The sequence below is a fragment of the Peromyscus maniculatus genome, chromosome 2, assembly GCF_049852395.1.
Source record: "Peromyscus maniculatus bairdii isolate BWxNUB_F1_BW_parent chromosome 2, HU_Pman_BW_mat_3.1, whole genome shotgun sequence".
Lineage (NCBI taxonomy): Eukaryota > Metazoa > Chordata > Mammalia > Rodentia > Cricetidae > Peromyscus > Peromyscus maniculatus.
Window position 1 is genome coordinate 144,869,382 of NC_134853.1, and position 25,511 is coordinate 144,894,892.

The 25,511-nt window shown below is 44.1% G+C and overlaps 1 protein-coding gene across 1 annotated transcript in view; it reads left to right on the forward strand.

The window, feature by feature from the left end:
• Window positions 1-19,938: 19,938 nt before the first annotated feature.
• Window positions 19,939-25,511, forward strand: part of Clspn (claspin) — a 33,497-nt gene continuing 27,924 nt past the window's right edge. The window contains exons 1-4 of the mRNA XM_076565071.1: window positions 19,939-20,101; window positions 21,945-22,053; window positions 22,756-23,195; window positions 25,339-25,500. Of these exons, the coding sequence (XP_076421186.1) occupies window positions 20,078-20,101; window positions 21,945-22,053; window positions 22,756-23,195; window positions 25,339-25,500 (735 nt within the window). The 5' untranslated portion in view covers window positions 19,939-20,077. The remainder of the gene's footprint in view (window positions 20,102-21,944; window positions 22,054-22,755; window positions 23,196-25,338; window positions 25,501-25,511) is intronic.

The window sequence follows — 25,511 nt, forward strand, 5'->3', positions numbered from 1 at the left end:
ACTCAAAGCAGAAGTTTTAATTGCAAAGACAAGAGTTTGAGGAAAAGGGGTCAGCACTGATTTTGAGAAATCCAGACTGTCTGATGACAGAGAAAAGAGCAGGTGCTTACTGAGTTCTTGCAGGAGCTTTCTGGTTATGGGGATGGCATTAAGTTCTTTTTATACTTTTTACTTTGTGTGAGTGTGTTTATGTGCATGTGTGTACACACCCACATGTGTGCATCCACATGTGAGTACCACAGTGCGTGCATGGGGGTCAGAGGACAACTATTGGTGAAATTATTTTGGCCATTCCATGTAGTTAAAAGGATATTTATTTAATGACGTAACTCACAAATTAAGTAATAGGTAGGTCGCAGGGTCTGGGGAAGGTGTATCGCAGTCCAGTGGTGTTCTCTGGAGCTCTGCTCAGTCAATCTCCACCGTTCAGCATCCTGGCACAGAGAGCGCTCAGGTCTCCAGGTGCCTCCCCTGGCCCCGCCTCGTAGATGTGACAGTTGCCAGAGTCTCAAAGGGGGTTGGAACTTCCAGATCCAAGCTGGAATGGCTACCCACTACAGACAACTTGTGGAAGTTTGTTCTCTCCTTCCACCGTGTGTTCTGGGTCAAATTCAGGTCATTGGTCTCTTTATACCTACTTAGCCATCTCACTAGCCTCAAGAATAGCATTTTTTTTTATCTTATTTTATTTTTAAAACATTTTATGTGTATAGATGTTTTTCTACATATATATCTGTGCAACATGTGCATGCTTGGTGCCCAAGAAGGCCAGAGGAGGATGTCAGATCCCCTGGAACTGGAGTTACAGGTGTTTATCAGCCCCCATGTGGGTGCTGGTAATTGAACCCTGGTCCTTTGGAAGAGCAGCAGGTAGCAGGTGTTCTTGACTGCTGAGCCATCTAGCTAGCCAAAAGAAATGTTTCTTGTTCATTTGTCTTTTAAGAAATCTCTTCTTCATGGTTTAGTAATATAGCCCAGCTGCCTTCAACTCCTTGTATAACTGATGCTGGCCTTAAACATGATTGTCCTGGCTCTTGTTACAGGTATTGTTATGCCCAGATCACAGGGACCCCCAAAAGACCACCCCGGAGACCAAACCCCGCATGTAAAAGCAAAGAGCCTTTATTTCAAGCTAGGCCCCTCTGTCTGTCTGACACAGTGGTGAGAGCAGACTGCCCTGAGCCCAGGCAGGGTGGGATTTTTATCATAACAGAGGTTGGGGTGAAGGGATTTCCAGGGATTCAGGACCCTGATTGGCTGACACTTTTCTAGGTATCTTGGTAGGAAGGGGAGATAGTTGTGTGTGTTAGGCTCAAGGGCATCTGGCCACCTTATCTAACGGTTGGAATGTTAGGTACTTCCTCATCCCTGGGTGGATCCCTGGGTGGTGTCAGCTTAAGGCTTTCCCTGGACCTGGGTATTGCCTGCCAGGAAGCTTGTCTCAGAAACTATGTCTAGGCCCCTAAGCCTGTCATGGCAGCTGTGTGGTCAGGCTGTTTTGGGGCCCTCCTCAGTGTGTGACACCACATCTAGCAGAGAGGGAAGGACTGATGAAAGTCAGTGGGATATTTGTACACAGAGGCATGGCTTATTTTCTGGTGGACTTTACGAATGAGGTGGTCTCTTTTTCTTTTAAATTTTATTTATTTTTATTTTATGTGTATTGGTGTTTTGCCTGTAAGTCAGATCTTTGAGTTACAGACAGTTGTTAGCTGCCATGTGGGTGCTGGGATTTGAACCCAGGTCCTTTGGGAGAGCAATCAGTGCCCTTAACCACGGAGCCATCTTTCCGAAAAAGCAGATGTGTCAGAAGTGGAATTCGAACCCACACCTCCATGGGAGACCAGAACCCTCAATATGAGGAAGCTAAGCTTGAGTCTGGCTCCTTAGACCACTTGGACATCCTAACACCTCTTTTTTCATTAGAAGATTTCCAGTTGTGAGTTTGTGGGCTTTCTCCTGATTTAATTTCCCTGGGGAAGATCTTCAAATTTCCAAATGGGGAAATATGAGCTTGACTGCTCATTGATGTCGAAAAGGAGAGAACAAGTTGACAGTATCCTTACCTAATACACACACTTAATCTTTTGAGTATGGCTCACCATAGGTTTACAGGGGACAATAAAGCTGTGGACTGAAATGGACTAAATGAAGAGAATGAGAGACAGTCAGAGAGGAGAAGATGGGCAGGCTGACAATTATGGTGTCGTAGACCATTTAGAAATGTTGGATTTTTACTCTGAATCATGGAGATCATTTAAACAGAAATAAAAACCTCATTTGCTCTTTGAAAGGATCAAAGTAGGGCCTGAGAGTGTGACTCAAGTTGGTAGAGTGTTTGCCGAGCATGCTCAAAGATCTGGGTTTGATCTTCAGCACTACAAAAACCGGGTGGTAGAGGCAGGAAGGTCAGAAGTTCAAGGTCAGTCAGGCCATGGTGTTGTGTGTCTTAATCCCAGTACTTGGAGGCAGAGGCAGGCAGATCTTCAAGTTTGAGGCCAGCCTGGTCTACAGAGCAAGTTCTAGGACAGCCAGGGCTACACAGAGAAACCCTGTCTCAAAAAAAAAAAAAAAAAAAAAAAAGGAGAAGTTGTTCAAGATCATCCTTAATTACATAGTTGAGGGTTAGACTGAGCTACATGAGACCCCTGCCTCAAAAATAAATAAAGTTTTAAAAAATAGAGTATGAAGTGTTGGAGAGATGGCTCTTCAATTAAGAGAGTTTATTGCTCTTATAAAGGATCTGGGCTTGGTTGGGTCCAGCACCCAAATCAAGTGGCTCACAACTGCTTGTAACTCCATCATGGGATCTGATGCCCTCTGACCTCCAAGGGGACTTATATGCATATGGTATACATAAACTCATGCAGTCACACATATAAATAAATAAATACATAAATAAGATTTAAGAATAGAGGATGGAAATGGGCAGGAATGTAGTGGGTTGACTAGTGTTCCTTGCAGAAGGTAGGTTAAGCTCCTAGTCTTTAATTTTACTTGGAAATAGGGTCTTTGTACATACAGCCAATTATTATGACATAGCATCTTTAGGATGGATCCTAATCCAGCATGACTGATATCCTTAAAAAGAAGAAATTTTGCCAGGTGTGGTGGCACACACTTTTAATCCCAGCATTCAGGAGGCAAAGGCAGGTAGATATTTGTGAGTTTGAGGACAGCCTGGTCTATATAGTAAATTCCAGGACAGCTAGAGCTACATATTGAGGAGGAGGAGGAGGAGAGGAAGAGGAAGGAGAGGAAGAAGAGGAAGAAGAGGAAGAAGGAGGAGGAGGAGGAGGAGGAGGAGGAGGAGGAGGAGGAGGAGGAGGAGAAGAAGAAGAAGAAGAAGAAGAAGAAGAAGAAGAAGAAGAAGAAGAAGAAGAAGAAGAAGAAGAAGAAGAAGAAGAAGAAGAAGATTTGGAAACAGACCACATAGGCAAACACACAGACTATGCAGAGATATAGGGAGTAGGGAGGCCGGATTGAAGGGCAAAGTGGTGCACGCCTTTAATTCCACCACTAGGGAAGCAGAGGCAGGCAGACCTCTGTGTTGGAGGCCAGCCTGGTCTAGATACAGAGCTCCAGAGTAGCTAATGCTACATAGTGAGATCCTGTCTCAAACAAACAGAAGAGATACAGGAAGAACAACATGTACAGTCAGGTGTTTGGAGTGATGCATCTACCTGCCAAAGAAATTCAAAGATTGTTGGCAAACCGCCAGAAGCTAAGAAGAGACCAGGAAAGCTAGCTAGCTCTTCAGTCATCAAAGGAAGTGTAGCTGGGCCAATACCTTGACCTCAGATCTTTATCCTACAGCACCGTGAGATAGTACACGTCTGCTGCTTGTACCAGCTAGCTTGTTGTGGCAGCTCTAGGAAACCAATATGGCAGAAGCAAAAACAGAAAGATGAAGAAGCAGGTCACAGAGTGAGCAGTCACAGTAGCTTAGGTGAAGGGGTGTAGCTGTAAGTCCCAGCTGGGTTTTTAATACAGAGCTGATAGAATTTGTTGATGAGCTGAATTTGGCATGTGAAAAAAGGAGAGTCATTAAAAATAATTTCAAATTTCCGGTGCTGTCAGTGCTCCAGGTATCTGCCTCTCTATGCCTGAGGGCTTTCCCAGAAGGATAAAGAAAAGCCACCCTAACAGTTCCAGTCTTAGACCTGGAGTGCCAGAGATTAAACTGCATTAAAAAAAAAAAAAAAAAAAAAAAAAAAAAAAAAACAACCTCTCTGGAATCAGTGTATAAATAGCTCAGCTCCTATCTCCCTCACGTGAGACAGTGATGTGTGAGATAACCCAGGACTGCCCCAAATGTGGCACCTCCCCAGTCCTGCAATTACAGGTGTGTGGGCACAGCCAAGCTTGTAACTCCAGCTCCAAGGGGTCTGATGCCATCTTCTGGCCTCTTTGGGCATTGCATGCATGTGCACAAACCCACATCCAGACGCGTGCATATTAAAAATATAAAAATCATTAAAAAATAAAAGTTGATTGGAAATTGGCTTGGTGCCACAGGCTTGACACACCATCATTTTCAAGGTTGAGGCAGAAGGATAGTGAGTTCAAGGCCAGCTTGTGGAACATAGTAAGATACTATCTCAAAATGGAAAAAAAAGTTGATTGCAATTTTCTGTCCATTTATGAATGTTGCCAGTTGATGGCCTTTTATAATAGAAGCTTCATTTCTCTAAGGGTGTTCAGTTCTCCGGAGCAATCACCATTTCCATGCCTCACTACAGAATAAGGAGTCTGTGGGGGCTGAAATGGGAGTGGACAAAGAACTGAGTCGTAAGTTTCGGATCTGCCTCCCCCTTTTCTTTCATTTTCTATATAAACCTTCGGAGTCAGAAAGGAAAGGCCCTGACCAGCACCTCCTGCTAATGCTCTTGTTTTCAGCCCCTTCTTCTCCTTGGTCTTTCTACTTGGGTTTCCACGTCTTCTAGTATTTGAACGGAGCTGTAGTTCTGGGGCAGGGATGAGCTTGCTTGTCGTTAGGATTGTCTCTGCATACTTGCTCTACCGCTCTCTCAGCATGGCTCATTTTTTCCCACTCAGCCTTTCATCTTCCTCTCTGATGTTCTCCTCCCACTCCTTATCCTTGTGGGTTTATTCCAGTGTTATTCATGTGCTCCCACTTTGGTGGAGCTCTAGGAAGAACAGGAGAAAAGCATCTATGTTCAAAGCCATCATTGCCTTCCTTATCGAGCATGTTTTGATATGGTCACTGCCAAGCGAATTTATCAGCTCTGGGAACAGAATTTCAGGGCAGAGAGTCTTCTCTTGCAGACCCCTCGGGATCCTGGTATGCTTGGAGTTCCTTTTTTTCCAGAGGCTAAAGTGAGTCAGAAGTATTGTTTGCATGGTACACATGGTATTTTCCAGCTAGCTGACTACAGGGGCATCTCCTTTCTGAGGAGTCAACTCAAGCTGACTCCTCACTGTCAAGTCTGTGTGTCACATAGAACTTGTCGTTGAACAATATGCACAACTCTATTAAGTCCTCAAAGAAATAGCAAATGATAACAAGGAATCTTTAAGTTATACGGAGAAAATATTTACAAACTTTGGACTGAGTGCATGCTTGTGGCATGGATAAGGGTGATTTAGGTCACAAATTTAAATTTATATCAGTGTCATCCTCTCTCTCTCTCTCTCTCTCTCTCTCTCTCTCTCTCTCTCCCTCTCTCTCTCCTCAGACAATCAAGCAAGATTTTATTGAGAAGTGGAATAACAAATTATAAAGATGATGCTAAGAATAATTGATAACACTTCCATAACATTCATTGTAAAACAGTACTATTCTAAATACTTAACGTGTGTGTGTGTGTGTGTGTGTGTGTGTGTGTATGTGTGTGTGTGTTCCTTGAGTACACACATGCATGTGCTTATGGGGGCCAGAGGGCAACCTCAGGGGTTGTTTCTCAGGAGTCTTCATTCATCTTGCTTTTACAGACAGTCTTTCACTGGTCTGGATTTGCCTGTCTCGGTCTCCGGTTCCCCAGCCCTACAGTCCCGGAATCACAAAGCTGCCTTCCCCTGTCCTCTTCCCCCACCCCACCCCCCACCCCCCAACCCCCGCAACATGGGTTCTGGAGATTGAACTCAGGTACACAGGCTTGCATACTGCAAGCACTTTACTAAGCTATCTCTCCAGCCTGTTTCCTCCTCCTCTTCCTCCTCCTCTTCCTTCTTCTCCTCTGTTTCATCAGTGTTGGGAACTGAATCCAGATCCTCTGTAATACGCATGCTCAATGGCTGAGGCCGACCGAGGCTTTTCAAGTTTGTTTCTGTTTTTGTAGCTGTGCTGAGGTTTTGGCCATGGTATCTTGTGTATGCTAGGTGAGCACTCTACCAGCTGTGCCACATACCTAGTCCCACTGGTTTTTGTTTTTTTTAGAGCAGGGTTTCATGGAGCCTAGGATGGCCTCAAACTCACTATATAGCTGAGCATGACTTTGAACTCCATTCTTTTGCCTGCATCTCCTGAGTTCTCAGACTATGTACCACCACACACAGCTCTAAATACTTGCATATTAGCTATATAATCTTCAACAGGGCTATGATGTAGTTACCATAATCATATATCCCGTTTGCTGTTAAAGAAATCAAAGCCGGGACAGGGAAGGTGACTGTTAGGAAGATGGCGACCGCCGTCCACTCCCGGGGTTGTCTGAGCGCTGCCAGTGTCACGTCCTGCCATTCCTGTAGCAGCCACATCTGTTTGCTGGCCCATCTCCACCAGCTTCATCATGCTGTCATACCTCATGGGAAAGTAAAACATTTGCTTGACAGCAGGAGGACAGGAACTGGGATCTGCAGCACCTGTGTAAAAAGATGGATGCCATGGTGCATGTATGTGATCCTAGCGTGAAGGAGGCAGAGATAGGAGGATCGCTGGGGCTTACTGGCCAGCAAGTCTAGCCAAATCAGTGAGCTCCAGGCTCAGTAAGAGACCCGTCTAACAAAATAAGGTGGAGAGTAATTAAAGAGGACACTGAGTGTTGACCTCTATTCTTTACACACACACACACACACACACACACACACACACACACACACACACACAGAAAGACACACACACACACACACACACACACACACACAGGGGGGGGCAGGCAGACAGGCAAACAGAGAGAGACAGAGAAATCAAAGTACAAAGGAGATAAACATAAACCTAACGTGTATTTCCCTAAAACAAATAGAAGATAAAATGCACAGCTCCAAGAAGCATAGACAACTATAAGCAAGATAAATATATGTGAAATCATACCTGGACATATTATAGTCAAACTACTGAAAGCAACAACAACAACAAAAACAGAGATGTTTTTCCAGTTAAGAGCACATCACATACTTCTCTTCTAAGGGACTTGACTTTGAATTCTAGCATTCACATCAGGTGGCTCACAACCACCTGAACTAGATCCAGGGGCTCCGGTTGGGGGGGATTTGTTTGTGTTGATTGCTCCGAGACCACCAATAGAGTCCAACCTTGATTTGGAGGGCAGAGCTCACATTCAGCATGGACCATAGAGTTTCCTGGAGGACTCAGGGGGAGACAGAAGGACACAAGAAGGAGTAAAGGGAGGAGCCAAGAAGTTGTGCAGTCTCCTCAATCTGGGAAGTGGGGAGAGGCAGGTGTTTGTGGCTCTGTTGCTTCGTGGATCTCTCAAGTTTGTTCCCTAATATTTACTCCTGAGTTTTATTTTTTATTTTTATTTTTTTAAATATTTATTTATTTATTACATATACAGTGTTCTGCATGTATGCCTGCATGACAGAAGAGGGCGCCAGATCTCACTACGGATGGTTGTGAGCCACCATGTGGTTGCTGGGAATTGAACTCAGGACCTCTGGAAGAGTAGTCAGTGCTCTTAACCTCTGAGCCATCTCTCCAGCCCGAGTTTTATTTTTTAATAAAATGAAAAAAGAAATCACAATATCTGGTGCCCAACCTGGAGCATGAACCCACGACCGTGAGATTAAGAGTCTCGTGGTCTGGTCTATCAACTCGAGGTTGGACTCTATTGGTAGTCTCAGAGCAATCAACACAAACAAATCTTTCCCAACAGGCTCCAACCCCTCTGACCTCAGTGAGCATCTGCAATCACAAGCACATACCCATACACAGATATGCACACTCTCAGTCAGCTGTATCAAAAGTAGCAGAGGGGAAGCAGGGTGTGGTGGGGGCATGCCTTTAATCCCAGCAGAGATGAAGCCAAGTGGATCTCTTTGAGTTTGCCACCAGCCTGGTCTACATAGGGAGTTCCAGGCCAGCCAAAGCTGCATAGTGAGACCTCATTTCAAAAAACCAACCAATTAAACAACAACAAAAAAGTTAAAAGTAATAGGAGGTGGGGAATAAAAATATTATATACCGAAGAACAATGAAACAAAGGAAGACTGTAAGAAATGGAGGTCAGAGCCGGGCGGTGGTGGCGCACGCCTTTAATCCCAGCACTCGGGAGGCAGCGGCAGGCGGATCTCTGTGAGTTCAAGGCCAGCCTGGGCTACCAAGTGAGTCCCAGGAAAGGCGCAAAGCTACACAAGAGAAACCCTGTCTCGGAAAACCAAAACAAAAAAAAAAAAAAAAAAAAAAGAAATGGAGGTCAGAAGACAATGAATGGTACCTTTAAAGTGTTATAGAAAGAACTGTATTAAAAAGTAAACAAATGGGGCCTGAAGAGATGGCTCAGCAGTGAAGAGCACTGGCTGCTCTTTAGAGGACCTGGGTTTAATTGCCAGCACCCACATAACACTCACAACTGTCTGCAACTCCTGTTTTAGAGGATCCAGCACTCTCACACAGACATGTATCTAGACAAAACCATATAAATACAAGACCAATACACATAAAATAAACAAAGAGTTTTAAAAAACAAACAAAAGGACGGTGGTGGCGGCAGTGGCAGCAGAGCACACCTTTAATCCCAGCACTCGGAGGCAGAGGCAGGCGGATCTCTGTGAGTTCGAGGCCAGCCTGGTCTACAAAGTGAGTTCCAGGACAGCCAGAGCTGTTACAGGAGACAGTCAGTCTTGAAAAAACAAAAATAAAAATAAAAAATAATAAAGAAAATAAAATCATTTGCAGCTAGACAAAAACTTAAAGAACTTATTTCAGGCAGACCTGCATTGTAAGAAATGCTAGAAGAAGTTCTAGAAACTGATGGAAAATGATACCAGACCAAAGTGTGGATATAAGGAGAGATGAAAAGCAGAATACATGCTAAGTATATGTAGAAATGCAAAATGACTTTTCAAAAATTGTCTCTAAGGCTGGGGTGATAGCTCAGTGGTAGAATACCTAGCAGGCATGAGGCTCTGTACTTGAATCCTAGCATACACATACCCCTCACAGACAGTAAATATTACACACACACACACACACACACACACACACACACACGCACACTGTCAATTGATAACTGTCTCCTCATAAAATAACATGTAAGTAATTAACCATCAATGTGATTCTGAATAATGAATCTTTTTTTTTTTTCAATTTTCTGGATTTCAGTTTAAGCTATAAAAATGAAGATAATAAAAGTGTCACCTTATAGATTAGTTGTATTGGTTAAATAATGTATATGATGTATTTAGCTGAGTGCTTTACGTATCAGTCATTTCTCAGAAGTAATAGCTGAGGGGGCTGGAGAGATGGCTCTGTAGTTCAGGGCACTGACTGCTCTTCCAGAAAACCCAGGTTTCCAGCACCCACATGGCAACCCACAACTGTTTGTAACTCCAGTTCTAGGGGATCGGATACCCTCTTTCTGGGCTCTGCTGGTACCAGGCACAATAGTGGTGTACAGACATACACGCAGGCAAAACACTTATACACATAAAATAAAATATAGTAACAGTGGGGCTGGAGAGATGGCTCAGAGGTTAAGAGCACTGGCTACTCTTTCAGAGGTCCTGAGTTCAATTCCCAGCAACCACATGGTGGCTCACAACCATCCACAATGAGATCTGGTGCCCTCTTCTGGCCTGCAGGCACACATGCAAGCAGAACACTGTATGCATAATAAAGAAATAAATCTTTATAAAAAATAGTAACAGTAATTGATTCTGGAGGTGGGCTATGTCTGAGAATATAGCTCAGGGTTATCTTGGTTTGTCCAGAATGTATAAGGCCCTGGATTTGATCTTCAGTACTGCAAAAACAAAACAGTTGAATCTGATGTCACATTATTTGGAAGGCTAGTTTTAACTCAGAATAAGCATTGATACAAAACAGTAACACCAAATTTCTTTGAAAGCCGACATCTTCTTATTATCACCGCTATACTTTCAGTATATTTCAGCATTGTTAAAGTGACTTTGCCATGACAGAAGAGCACGTGCATTTTAGCAAACTTCCATCAAAGAATTCCTTGTAATATTCAGCGACAGAGAAATAGTTAAACCTGAGACTCACTAGTCTTTCAGCTTTCACGCTCTACTGTAGCATTTTATAGTTGCGATGGTGGCTGAGGGAATCGGTATTTATTTTGTACTTGCCACATACCAGTCAGTGAGTTAGAGAACTTGATGGGGACCAACGTATTATTGTGTTTGTGTGTGCGCACACGCTCACTGAAGCTAAGGAAAGAGAAACAATTTCTCTTCAGCTACATGGCTGAGTGGCAGAGCCAGCATCTGAACAAGGATGTCTCTGGTGCTGGGGCCTACCTTGCTCCAGTGTACCATCTGCCCTCACTGTTTGGCCTGGGCCACAGTGGCAATCTCCTCTCCCCTGTTCCTGGATCCAGTACTTTCCTTCCTGGTCCATTCTCCAGACTGAAGCAAATTCAACTTCAGAAAACACTGCATTGTTCAACTTGATTCAGTTTGACTTCTCTTTGGTATCGGGTTTAATTTGGTTGGGCATTTAATGCCACTGAGAACCAAACTGTTATGTGAATTGAGGTAAGCCATCTTCTGTTTCAAGTTGATCCGATTTGATCATTTATTAGTAATCTTATATGAACATTTTATCATATTGGATTTTGTTGTCACAAAGTGGAGAGCAGACATCACCTCAACACTGAGAGGTAGGCCACCTGTTCCTCAATGTTACTACCAAGTCCTGTGTTACAGTTATACCAAATCAGACTGAAATCTGACACAGGCTCAAACATTTATTAGCAATCCAGTAAAACTACTTACTCATACAAGTTGTAAGCTCGATGATGTCTCAGCTCTGGGTCTCTTTCTCTCTCTCTCTCTCTCTCTCTCTCTCTCTCTCTCTCTCTCTCTCTCTTTCTTTCTTTCTTTTTTGTTTGTGTGTGTGTGTGTTTTTCTAGACAGGGTTTCTCTGTGTAGCTTTGTGCCTTTCCTGGAACTCACTTGGTAGCCCAGGCTGGCCTCGAACTCACAGAGATCCGCCTGCCTTTGCCTCCCGAGTGCTGGGATTAAAGGCATGCACCATCGCCGCCCGGCTCCCTTTCTTTATGTACTTTGTCAAGAACCTTTCACACAAGCCTTACTTTAGGTAACTAAGACATTCTGACCAGATTTGTCTATCCTAGTCAGAAACAGGTAACAGGATTCTAGGCTGAAAGAGGTGTAAAGGCCTGAATAGGACTTAGCCTAGACATCACTCTGAAAAATCTGGTTCCTGGCCTGACTAGATTCTTCTGCCTGAATACACAAGGGTGGAGAAGGCTGTAAAAATCAGTGCTTCTAACCAAATCACTTGCCTTCTTTCCACCATTTCACTTAGGAAAAAACCATGGCCAAAGCTGAAATACATTTAATACCCTGGAGCATTGATTGGAGGGGCGACAGCTGTTCTTATAGTAATTGCCACTGGAATGCACTGCAATTATTGCTTGGAATTTCTCAGATACTTCTAACCACTCCTAGAGTGTAAAATTATTTTCTTCTGGTTTTTTTTTTTTTTTTTTTTTTTTTTGAGACTAGGTCTCATATGGCCCAGGCTGATCTTGAACTTGCTGTGTAGCTAATTATGATATTAAACTTTGAATCCTTAATTTAACCTTACTTCTCAAGTTCTGTGTTTATAGGCATACACCACCACACCTAGGTTTATATGCTGTGGGCTTTGTGAATGTGAGGAAAGCTCTCTGCCAATTGAGCTACATACCCACCTCTGGAATGTATATTTCTTATGGCCTCTAGAGTTTACATTAACGATAGTTGACACATGCAAGTGTCAAATCTTAATGTACATGAAAACACTATGATTTGTATATACACAGAGCATATACAAATATATGGTGTTTTATGTTGTTTCTAATTTACACTATTTAAAGAATTATAGAAAAGGTAACACTTTACCTGGAGTTCAGTGATGTGATGAGACAGGACAAGCTGATTTTTAAGATTTCTTCCAGAGGTGATCTCTTATGATTTTATAAGATTTAAAAGCAGATAGAAGGATCTGGATCAAAGATTTATGTTGTAGAACAATCTTTGTACACTGTAATTATGTATTGCTCTTGTTGTTAATAAAAAGCTGATTGGCTGATGGCCAGGAAGGATTTTCGGGGCAGAGAGAATGCTGGGAAGAAGAAGGGCAGAGTCAGAGGAGGGTCACCAGCCAGATGGAAAGGAAGCAGGACATGCAGGAGAGGTAAAAGCCATGATCCTCAGGGCAGCACATAGATTAACAGAAATGGGTTAATTTAAGTTGTAAGAGCTAGTTAGTAATAAGCCTAAGCTACCAGCCAAACATTTATAATTAAAAATAAGTCTCTGAGTGGTTATTTGGGAGTGGCTGCTGGGACATAGATAAACTCTGCCTACAGATTTATTCTTCTTTTTTTTTTTTTTTTTTTTGGCCCGGATCTCGCTCTGTAGACCAGGCTTACCTCGAACTCACAGAGATCCACCTGGTTCTGCCTCCCGAGTGCTGTGAGTAAAGGCATGTGCCACCACTGCCCAGCTATTCTTTATTTTTAGTGATGTACGTGAGTACAGGTGCCCACAAAGCTCAGAGGCATGGGATGCCCTGAAGCTGGAGCTATAAGTGGTTGTAAGCTGTCTGACATGGGTGCTGGGAGGCAAACTTGGGTCCTCTGCAAGAGCAGTACACAATCTTAACCACTGAGACACCTCTCCAGCCCCAGAACCTGGGTTAGAATCACGGGGGGTGAGGTGGGGGGAACCTTAACAATAGATGGTAAAGAGTCATCAAGCATGAACATCTGTTTTTAAGATTTTTATTTTAGTGTGTGAGTGTCTTGCTTGCGTGTGTATGTGCACCACATGCATGCAGAGCTGGCAGAGGTCACAAGAGGGCTGGATCCCCTGAATGGAGTGAGGTGTCCTGTGCATTCTGGAGTTGAACCTGTGTCCTCTGCAAGAGCAGGAAGTGCTCTTAACCTCTGAGCCATCTCTCCAGACCTAGGAACTCCCCTTTTCTTGAAAAAACTTCCATATTTTTCTTTACAACTTGGTTTTCTCTTGGAGCTGGAGAGTAAGCTAGGGAGGTAAAGTGCTTGCCAACAAGCCTAATGACTTGGGTTTGATCCCTGGGTTCCTCATGACAGAAGAGAAAAACAATTTCCACATGGCTACTACACACACACAAAAAAAAATTTTTTTTAAAAAAAAAAGATTTAATTCTGTAAAGGAGCAGCCTTAGCCCTCAGGTACACTTAGCATCCTCTAAACCCATTTCATTTGTTATTTTTTCTTCTAGGCATTTATTTATTATTTTTTGTCCGCTTATTTCCTGACTTTGTAGCAAACCACACAGCCATTTATTTGTCCACAATTCTGTAATCTGTCTGGACTCAGCTGGCCAGTTCTTCTGGTTTACCTTTGCTCACTTACATGGTTCATTCATCCAGAGGCTCACTGGATCTGGATGGTCCCAAGGATTAGCCTCACCCACCAAATGTTTCCTAATCCACTTTTTGTGTATATAGTTTATCCCCAAAGAAAGGTGACTTGGGTTAGGGGATATTCAGGCTCAAACAACACAGCAGATTCTCAGTGAGTTGGACTTAACCTTCACGTCTTATTCATCCCTGTCTCCTTTTCCATCACAGTCGCCCACACTTCTCTCAGTCACTAGCTGAATGATTCCTTGAACCTCAGTGTCCTTCCTACCTTCACACCTTTGGTCACTCTTTTTCCCTGCCTCAGATATCCTCCTCTCTTCCTCTTTATGTGAGTGTTTCTCACCGACATTTAACAGACTTGGCCTCACCCACCAAATGCCAATCAAATCTGAGTCATGGAGACAGCCATGAAAGATCTCTGGTTGATACCAACAGTAAAACCATCCTTCGGGCCTGAGGTGGGCAGAGTTCTATCCTGTCCAGTACCACCCCTTGTTTTATGAAAACATCCCAACTATACTGTACTCCAAGGAATTACCATATTCCTGTGGGGCTCTGCCTTTCTTGGTATACTTCAGTTATCTGACATGTCTGAAAGAGGCCGGGCATTAATCAATCTAGAAAGCAGTTACTGGAATTGAACAGGTTGTAGCAAGGGACCAGCATCTCTTTGTCACTCTGTGGTGGAATCCTTTCCCTCAAGCATTCCTACATTGGCTGAGGTTTATATGATCAAAGTATACATAGATATGATTAGCTATTCTATAATAATATAGATGAATATATACATATGTTCTGTATAGATACACATATACATTGAAAAACTGTAGTTTTTTATTTACATATGTGTGTATGCAAATGTGTGTACAGGTGCCCATGGAAGACAAAAAAGGATGTCCGATCACCTACAGCTGGAGTTATAGGCAGTCATGAGCCACCTGATGTGGGCGCTGGTAACAGAATTCTTCTGGTCTTCCTCAGGAGCAGTGAGTGCTCTTAACTGCTAAGCCATCTCTAAAGCCCAGACTGATTGATATATATATATATATATATCATTGATTGATCAAGTGCTGGAACACCTGGGAAAATTGAATCCAACCCGGGCAGAGGAATTTCCGCTCTATGTATTTCTTGGGTAGGAACTAGGGAAGAAATGGAGTGATGAAGAGACTACATGTGAGTGGAACCCAGAAAGCCATGCCTTAGGATTCTCCTTCATGGTAGGATGACAGATGTGTGCCACCATGCCCAGTTTTTCTGGTGCTAGGGGTGGAATCCAGGGCCTTGAGTTCGCTAGGCAAGCACTCTAGCAACTGAGCTACATTTCAAATCCCCTTTTCCTTCTCTGTCGTCTGTCTGTCTGTCTCTCTTTCTACTTCCTCCCCTGGCCTCGAACTCAGAATCTTCCTTCCCTAGACCTCCTGAGTGATGGGTGAATTTTTAATCAGTGACATGCATTCTCAGTTTTGATGGATAGTATCACGGTCCACCACTATCAAACCGGAAATGTGGACATCACTGGAGTCACCTTGACTCTCCCTCACCCCTCAAGGTTAATCGCCCACCAAGCACTATTAATTTCGCCTCTTTTTTCCAATCCATCCCCCCTCTCTCATTGTTACTACCATTGACCTAATTCAAGTTCCCATAATCTCCCAGAGACAACTGGTCTGTCTGCGTCCCATCTAATCCCCTTTCAATCCATCTTTCACACACTGCTAGGACATTCTTCCTCAGGCGTGTGTTTGACTGCGTCGCTCTCCTCCACACTTCCCGCCCCTACTCCCCAACCGCCCAGTTCATCCTGCTTAAATTCTGAGTAGAACATTCCAGACGTTTTGTTCCCCGTGTGACTTGCAGCCTTCATTTTGACCCCTCCTCCAAACCTCCATCCACACCCTGTGCTCAAGCCCCAGTGACCTACTTTCAGTCCCCCAAAAACAACATGCTTTATCAAGCCCCTCCCCATGCACGGAACACGTTCTCCTCTTTGCGCCAGCCTGGGGAAACGAATGCATCTTTGAAATTCAGTTGGTGACTCATTTCCCCTGACTTGGCCCCAGCCATAGTCCGACACCAGCTCATAGCTGCCTCTCCCTCCAATTCCCCACAATCCCTTGGTCACATTGACATATGGCACATACTAGCTTGCCTGCCTCCAACCGGCAGTGGGAGGATCTCTCTGAGAACACACTGCCTTCTTCTATGTGTCTTTGCATTCTTCGGGCCTAACATAGACTTAAAATAGGAGCTTGGCGTTTGTTGAATGAGCAGGGGACTATTTTACAGGTACTTGAGGTCGGACAAAGTTGTGACACAGGAGCCTCTGCACAGAAAGTGTGCTGGCTTACCTTGAAGAAAGGCCCTAGCCATTGTTTGCTTTTAGGATGACATTTTGCTCACTCGTTCAACAATTAAGCTCCTACATTGTTTCAGGTCTTGCACAACCTTTTTTATTTTATTTTTGATTAGGAGGTATTGTGTTAAGCGAGACGATCAGATGCAACCTCTAACAAGGACATTCTCTAAGAGCTTTAAAGCTGTTTGAAATTGAAATAGGAAATTTTTTCTGAAGTCCTAGGCTTCAGAATATAGAGTGATATAAATATGTCATTCTACCAAAGACAAGTTTAAATAACTCTTGGAATAATCTTACAGTGACTCTCCCACTCACACACAACCCAAGACTTCTTTAAGATAAGAAGTAGAATGGGGGACCTGGAAAGATGTCTCAGAAGTTAAGAGCGCTTACTGCTTTCACCCACATCTGGGGATCTGCAACCATCTGTTAACTCCTGCTTTAGGAGATTCGAGTCCCAGAACCCACATGCCATAATGAGAAAACGGATTTCCACAAGTTGTTATCATCCTCCACACATGGGCTATGAATGTCTACCCATCCCCCCAATAAAAAAATTAAACAGAGATGGGGGGAGTTACCATTAAAAAAAAGTAAAGCCAGGTATGGTGGCACATGCCTCTAATCTCAGCACTCAGGAGGCAGAGGCAGGTGGATCTCTATGAGTTCGAGGCCAACCTGATCTACAGAAAGTCTTCCAAGACAGCCAGAAACCCTGTCTCAAAAACCACCAAAAAAAAAAAAAAGAAAAGAAAGAAAAAGAAAAAAAATAAGACTGGCATGACGGAGACCTACCACTTGGGGGCAGTGCTTCTCCAGAAACGAGGCATCCCAGACCTAGGCCTTTAGCATGAATTCTACAGAATTTTAGTAAAACTGTAACATGATAGGTTCTCTTTCATAAGAAGGAGGAGGAGGAAGAAGAAGAGGAAGGAGAAGGAGAAGGAGAAGGAGAAGAAGAAAACAACCTAGAGAAGATCAGGGTGGGAGAACACTTATTTAACATGGATGAGGTCCTGGCTTTGAATGTCAGCATAGCAGCAACAAAATCCATAGGAGTGAAAGGTAGGATTTAGGCATCTCTTCAAGCTTTTCTTGGTCTTTAGCATCTATTTTGTTTATCTGCCATGGGACAAATCATAACAGAACACTTGACAATGGCCTGAACATGTTAAGTTCTGTTTTTCTCAGAAATTATTTTTATTTATTTATTTATTTTTGGTTTTTCAAGATAGGGTTTCTCTGTGTAGCTTTGGAACCTGTCCTGGAACTCACTCTGTAGCCCAGGCTGGCCTGGAACTCACAGAGATCCGCCTGCCTCTGCCTCCCGAGTACTGGGATTAAAGACATGTGCCACCACTGCCCGGCTACTTTTATTTTTTGTGGTCATTTTTTGTGTATATGATGCGTGTGAGTGCAGCACACATGTACCGTAACGTCCATGTGGAGGTCCGAGGGTAACTGTGGGGAGTTAGGGCTTTCCTTCCATTGTGGGTCCTAGGGACGGAACTCTGGTTATTAATTTATGGGACATGCACCTTTACCTGCTGAGCCATCCTGTAGGCCTAGAACCGGTTTGTCAAGACTGATTCTGTGTGCTGTATCAAAATCCAAAGTGCCTAACTTTTTGGAAGACAAGACTAATGGATGAAAATAATTTTTTATTTATTTTGATATGTATGGGTGTGTTGCCTGAATGTACGTCTGTGCTCCGTGTTTGTGCCTGTTGTCCATGGCGGCTAGAAAAGGACATCAGATCCCCTGATACTGGAGTTACAGACATGTGTGAGCTGCCATGTGGGTGATAGGAATTGAACCCTTGTCCTCTGGAAAAGCAGCCAGGGCTCTTAACCTTTGAATCATCTCTCTAGCTCCTGAAAGTAATTTTTTTTTTTTAGACAGAAGTATTATTGGGGTAACCAGAACAGAGAAGAAGGGAGACATCAGAGGGTGCTTGCTCTCTGTGAACTCTGAAGTCTTAAGGTACAGGGTGTGACACTGGTGTGACACTGGTGTGTGTGTGAGCTCTGAAGTCATAAGGAACAGGGTGTGACACTGGTGTGTGTGAGCTCTGAAGTCATAAGGAACAGGGTGTGACACTGGTGTGTCACTGGCTCTACTTGTTACTAGTTTCTTTAAAGTCTGTTTTTCTCATTTGCTTAAACAGAGATGATTATATTACCTACCTTAAGGCTTACTCAGAGATTAGGAAAATGACAATTATAAAATTCTGTCCAGGGCCTGAAGAGATGGCTTAGCAGTTAAGAGCACTGACTGCTCTTCCAGAGGACCCAGATTCAGTTCCCAGCACCCACATGGCAGCTCACAACTGTCATACACTCAGACAAAACATCAATGCAAATAAAATAAAAATACATTATTTTAAAAAAGAAGTATAAAAAGCTAGGTGGCGGTGGCACACGCCTTTAATCCTAGCACTCGGGAAGCAGAGGTAGGCACATCTCGGTGAGTTTGAGGCCAGCCTGGTCTACAGAGTGAGGTCCAGGACAGCCAGAGCTACACAGAGAAACTCTGTCTTGAAAACAAAACAAAACAAAAAGAAACAAAACTTCAAAAATCCTGTCCATTGTTTCTGTCACAAAGAGCGTGGCCAATAAAGGTTGGTCCAAATGCTGAAGAAGTGCTACGGATAGCTGTATGTTTATGAATCATTAATGTATAGTCATTGTAAAATAGGTAAAAGGTGAAACAGGAGGATGGGACTCTGTTTTTGCAATCCTGGAGCCTCATTTACTTCGGGGGCCTCATGCAAGCTATGCAAGAGCTCTCCTACGGAGCTACACCCCCAGCTCAAGACCCGTAGGGTGCAGAAGTGGGTTGAGATGTGGTGAAGAAATGGAGTTGTTTTATTATTATTATTATTATTATTATTATTATTATTTTATCTGAATGTAGATTCAGGAAAGGCTGGAAACTTTAAAGGAGAGGCCAGTATGAGGGGTGACCAGTCATCTCCCGTATGCCTCTGCACAGGTTCTAGGGATGTGAGGCCTTCCGTGCTACAACAGAGAAAGTCCTCAGCAAACTGGGCCGGCCGAGTTGGTCACCATACCAGTAGAGGTGTGTGTGTGTGTGTGTGTGTGTGTGTGTGTGTGTGTGTGTGTGTGTGTGTAGGGTAATAAACACTCAGATTTTTCTTTCCCTGTGCCAGCTGGTTTCTTTACAATAACCTTGTCAGTAGCTTTAGCACTGGCCTGACCATGCTGAAGCCAAACGGCAGGGCGGCTGGGGCCATCCAGCAGGGTCAGTCTTGCCTGCCCATAGAGCAGAGCAAATTAAGGGCAAAGAATCGACCACAAGAGGCAAAAACGTAACTCTGTAGGTTAGGATTGCTCCAGGGATGAACTGACGGAGAAAGCCTCCGACAGGATCTCAGGCTCCCTTAGCTAAAAATCAGGTGTGAAACACCCCCCGGGATACCTAGAGACTTCTCCCTAGTTCACTTCCTGTCTGGAAGTTTCATCACTCCTCAAATTGCGCCTGGTGCGACCCACGGAACTAAGACAAAGATCAAAAGTCCAAGAACACCATTCACAAGATACCTTCTTTCCAAGCCATAGCGCCGGACCTCTTCGCACCCGGACACCCCCAGCCACCCCAAAGCCACTCCTAGATCTGGTTGACAACAGCAGCCGCGACCCGCCAAATCAACCCAAATTACATTTGCAGGGCCGGCTGGAGGCGCCTCCTGATTGGCAGGACGGTAGGGGGTGGGGCCTCGGCGGGAAACGCTCCCTCGGATTGGTCCAAACTATCGAGGGTGGGTGCTGTAGTGCGTCTAGGCGCGAAAGCTCGAACTCCGCTGCCGGGCTGGAGACAGCGGGAGCGGACGCCCGCAGGTTGAGGCTACTGAGGACCGGTTCTCCCGGAGCTGCGCGGTAGGGAGGCCGGAATCATGACCGGCGAGGTGGGTTCCGAGGTGAGTTTAGGCTCCAGCCGGGGCTGTGGAGGACGCTCGCCGAGGGCGGAGTGTGACAGGGGAGCCAGCGGGGCCAGAGCGCCGAGCCCGGAGGACTACAATTCCCGGCGTGCACCGCTCCGAGACCCCTGGGCTGGGTAAGGGGGCCTGGGCCTCGCTCGGGTCTCCCGGCGGCTTCCCGCGCTCGGTCCTTGAGGCTCCTGTCGCGCGCTTCTGCCGGCCCAGCCGGCTCCTCGGTTCGTCACGGCAGCCCGCCCTGCTGCTCTTTGGCGCGTTTCCTGCCGCGCAAGCTCCTTTTACAGCATCCCCGGCAAAAAAAGGAGGCCTTGGCCAGCTGGCCTGGAGGATGTGGGGTGGGATTCTGTGTAAACGCAGGGTGAGGGGGGTACGAAGTTGGAAGCGGCTCTGGAAGGCACCTCGGAGGGTCTCACGCGTGGGCCCGCTGTGTGTTTGCCAGCAGTGCTTCCCGCGCGGCGTCCCCCTGGTAGCTGACGGCTCACTGGTGGGATTTGGCCATCGGAAACCGTTTCGGGAATCTGTGTTCTTTTCTGGAGCCAGGACAAGGACCGGACGGTTGCCTTGGGAACAGAAATGGGGTACCAGAAAAGCTAATCACCAAACGAAAGCCGTATTTTGACATCGTTTCCGTGATTAGATACTGAACAAAATATCAGACTTACATCAAGATGAGATCTCATCCTGCACCAACCTGTCTGCTCACCTCACCCGAACCCAAGAAAAGCCTTGGTTTCAATAAAATTATTTACAAGGGCAGGTGGCTGGCTTCATAAGCAATACTTTTGCTTATTCTTAAAGAAAAAAACAAAAAACAAAAACCTGAAAGTAGGAGAGGGTATTACTAGGGACAGAGAAGGGTACCAGAGAGATGGGGAGTCAAAGTTAGAATGGTAGATGAACAAAATTACTGCATGATGCGTGAGTGAGTGAGTGTGTGTGTGTGTCACAGCAGGGCCTGAGAGATGACTCATGAGTAAAGGCACTTGTTGCCAAGCCTGACAGTCTGACTCTAGCCCCAGGATCCACCTAGTAGACGACTTCTGTAAGTTGTCCTCAGATTTCCATACTCCCTCACCATACATGCCCATATATACCATACACAAAATAAATGATGTAATTTAAAGAATTAAAACGGGCTGGAAAGATGGCTTGTTACATAAGAGCACTTGCTGCTCTTCTAGAGGACTTGCATTTGTTCCTATCACCCACACAGTGGCTCACAACCATCCATATTCCAGTTTGGGGCATCCAGTGCCCTCTTCTGACCTTCATGAGTACCAAGCATGCATGCAGGGCCCTTACATGCACACAGGAGAAACACTCATACACATAAACTAAATAAATCTTTTTTAAAAAAAATTAAAAGGGGCTGGAGAGATGGCTCAATGGTTAAGAGCACTTGCTGTTCTTACAGAGAACCCTGGTTCTATTCCCAGCATCCTCATGATGGCTAACTACAGTTCTAGGGGCTCTCACGCCCCCTTTTGGCCTCCACAGGCACTGCATGAATATGGTGTGCGGATGAGACATCCATACACATAAAACAAATAAACCTTCTTTTCAATTTGAAAAAGGAAACAACATAGGGAATCTGATTTGTGCAGTTAGTGTGTTTAATAATTAAAAGTAAAAGGAGTTGTTCAGTTAGCATCCTGTAGCAATTAATTTATGGTTTTGTTTTGGCCAGTAATTCTAAATGACATCCCTTTATGGAATCATTGTTTTGGTTCTGTCCAGTTGCAGCTAGATGACCCCGTGTTTGTGGATCCACACATACTCGGAGCTCTGTCTTCCTGTTGGTGCAAAATTTGTTCTCATTTTCTAGGTCAACCTGGAAGTCAGTGATCTAAAACTGGTTTCACAAGAATCAGCGGACAGTCCTGTAGACAGCGGACAAGGCAGCTTTGAAACACTCGAGCCCCTGAGTGAAAGAGGTTTGTAATATACCTACATTAATCTTAAGAATGGAATGTGGGGGCCTGGGTTGTAAGCTATTTCAGTTAATCTCATTATTGTCTTGGCTTATCAAATTGTTAGTGCCCCAACTTTATTATTTATTTTACAGATACAAAACAACAGTGCTTACATAGTTTTTTGTTTGTTTGTTTTAAAGACAGGGTTTTTGCTTTCAAGACAGGGTTTCTCTGTAACAGCCCTAGCTGTCCTGGAACTTGCTCTGTAGACCAGGCTGACCTTGAGCTCACAGAGATCCACCTGCCTCTGCCTCCTGAGTGCTGGGATTAAAGGTGTGCACCACTACCACATGACCATAGATTTTTTTAAAGAATATCCATTTCTGTTATATAACTGAATAGATAAAATGTCTAATAGTTGCTACATTGCCTGGTTAAATTGCATTCATTATAGAAAAGGATTTCTAACACTTGCCAGGATGATTAGAACAACTTTACACATTATAAATATATATAATTACATTTTTAGCAAGAGAGGTTTTGCCACAGAAAAGAATTTTTTAGTATATTTTTAGATATGCTTTGCCACAGTTAGTTCTTAATGGTGGTTGTGTAATTCTACAAGGTGACATATCACAGGTATAATTAAATATAATTTTAACTAGCTAGGAAGAAGGCCAAATGATTGGGTACCTTCTTTAAAAAAAAAAATGTTTCCTCCAGATTCTGACGAAGAGATATTTGTGAGTAAGAAAACGAAGAGCAGGAAAGCGCTGCAAGACAGTGATTCTGAGGCCGAGGACAGAGATGCCTCTCCAGAGAAACCCACCTATGACAGCGAGGAGGAGAATAAAGAGAACTTACACTCGAAGAGGAACAGGAAGGTCAAAAGCCTTTCTAAGACTCTGGCCGACGGTGACGAGAGTAACATGGAGGGAACTGTGTGTCAGGAGAATCCCGACACTCAAGACACACCTTCCTTAGAGCTGAGCCACCAGTCTGGAAGCCCCGTGGACCTCACCACTGACAGAAAGCTTGCCAAAAAACTCTCCAGAGAAGGAACTGAAGGAAAAGCAAAAGCAAAATCCAAGAGACGACTCGAGAAAGAGGAGAGAACGATGGAAAAAATTAGGCGGCTAAAAAAGAAGGAAACAAGATATGAGGTGTGTTGTGATTTTCTGAACCTTGTAATCCTTCTTGTCGTTGTTATTTTTGAGGCAGGGTCTCCCCATGTAGCCTCGACTGGCCTGGAACTTGCTTTGTAGACCAGACTGGCCTTGAACTCACAGAGATCCGCCTGCCTCCGCCTCCCTAGTGCTGGGATCAAAGGCGGGCGCCATCAGCCTAGCAGTCATTTTTCTGAACTTTATAATGCAGTCTTTATTCATTTATTCATTCTTCTATAATGTATTTTTACTTGACCGGTAATTGCACATACTTAGGGGTACTGTGACATTTCAGTGCATGTGTGCCGCATGTAAGGATCAGGTCAGAACAATTGGCAAACCTATTGCCCCCAGCAGTTGGCATTTCTTTGTGCTGGGCACATTAAAAATCTTGTCCACTGGTTATGATGAAATACTGAATTAATAGTTGTCAACCCATAGTTATCTTACTGTGTTATAGGACCTTAAGAGTTATTCTTGGGAGCTGGAGAGATGGCTCAGTGGTTAGGAGCACTGACTGCTCTTGTAGAGGACCTTGGTTCAATTCCCAGCACCCACATGGCAGCTCACAACTGTCTGTAACTCCAGTTCTAGGGGACCTGATACCCTTACACATATATACATGCAGGCAAAACCCCAATGTACATAAAATAAATAATTATAAAAAGTGTTATTCTTATCCATCCATACTCCTGTATCCACTGACTGTATCTCTCTATAACCCATCCAAGGCCCTGCTATTCTCTTCTACTCTTTTTTTTTCCTTCTCTTAATGTGTATGTGTTTGTGTGAGTTCATGTGCACCATGTGGGTGGTGTGGGTGCCTGTAGGGGTCAGAGGTGTCAGATCCTCTGGGAACGGAGTTAAAGTCGGTTGGAAGCCACCAGATAAGGATGCTGGGAACTGAACCTGGGACCTCTGCAACAGGAGCAAGTGCTCTTAACTGCTGAGCCGTCATTCTAACCCAAAATGAACTTCTTAATTTCCACATATGAGTGAGGCCATGTGATGTTTCTCTTTCTAGTTTGAACATAATGTCCTTGTCTTAGTTAGGGATTCTATTGCTGTGAAGAGACACCATGACCAAGGCAACTCTTATAGAGAAAACATTTAATTGGGGTGGCTCACTTATAGTTTCAGAGTTTAGTCCATTATCATCATGGTGGGGAGCGTGGCAGCGTGCAGGCAGACACGGTGCTGGAGAGGTAGCTGAAGTGCTGTGTCTTGCAGGCGACAAGAAGTTGACTGAGACACTGGACCGTATCCTGAGCATAGGAAACCTGAGCCCATTCCCACAGTGACACACTCCCTCCAACAAGACCATACCCAACAAAGCCATGTCTCCTAATAGTACCATTCCCTCTTGGATTATGGGGCCAATTGCATTCAAACTACCACAGTCCTCTAGTCCCGACAACATTGCTGCAAATGACAGAATTTCATTTTTGAGGAGTATGTATGGATATTTTACGTATGTACTTGTTAAGGTAATTAGGTGTCATTTTTTCAGATAGATTAATGTTTTAAAAATGTAGGTTTTAGTTCCTAAGATTGTTTCTACACACAAAATATAGTTTTAAATTGACTGCTTTGCATAAAGAGTGATGGTCATATAATTTACAGTTATTTGATCTTCTTTGCCATTGTGGATGAATGAAAGACACTTACAAATAGATGGGTTTCTGGTTTCTTGGTGTGTTCTTGTAGTAATTCTTTGTTGCTGCTCCTCTGATGAAATTGACTTTGAAGGGATGATTTTTTTTTAAAAAACACACATCAATCAAAAGTTCATTTGTTAGCTGAGCAGTGGTGGTGCACACCTTTAATCCCAGCACTCAGGAGGCAGAGGCAAGCGGATCTCTGTGAGTTCAAAGCCAGCCTGATCTATAGAGTGAGTTCCAGGACAGCCAGGGCTGTTACACAGAGAAACCCTGTCTCAGAAAAACAAAAACAAACAAACAAAAATCCAGCTTTGATTTCAGAGGGTAAGTGTAGGATAGGAACCAGTGAGAATGTTCTAGATGAGCTATATTGTCTGTTGATGAAAGGTGGGCTCTGTTGTCTGTTTCAAATTGTCATATGATGTTGTGAAATGCTAGACTTTAAAATGATTGGGTTATGCCTTTTCTTTATTGTCCAGGAAAGTGATGCAGACCAGCCGCTTAATGACAGTGGCTGTCGTCTTGAAGATAGTGACCTTTTTGAAACAGGTTTGGAAGAAGAAAATGACTCTTCATTGGAAGACGAAGAGTCATTAGAGTCGATAAGGGCAGCTGTGAAAAACAAAGTGAAAAATCACAAGGCAAGTGAGAA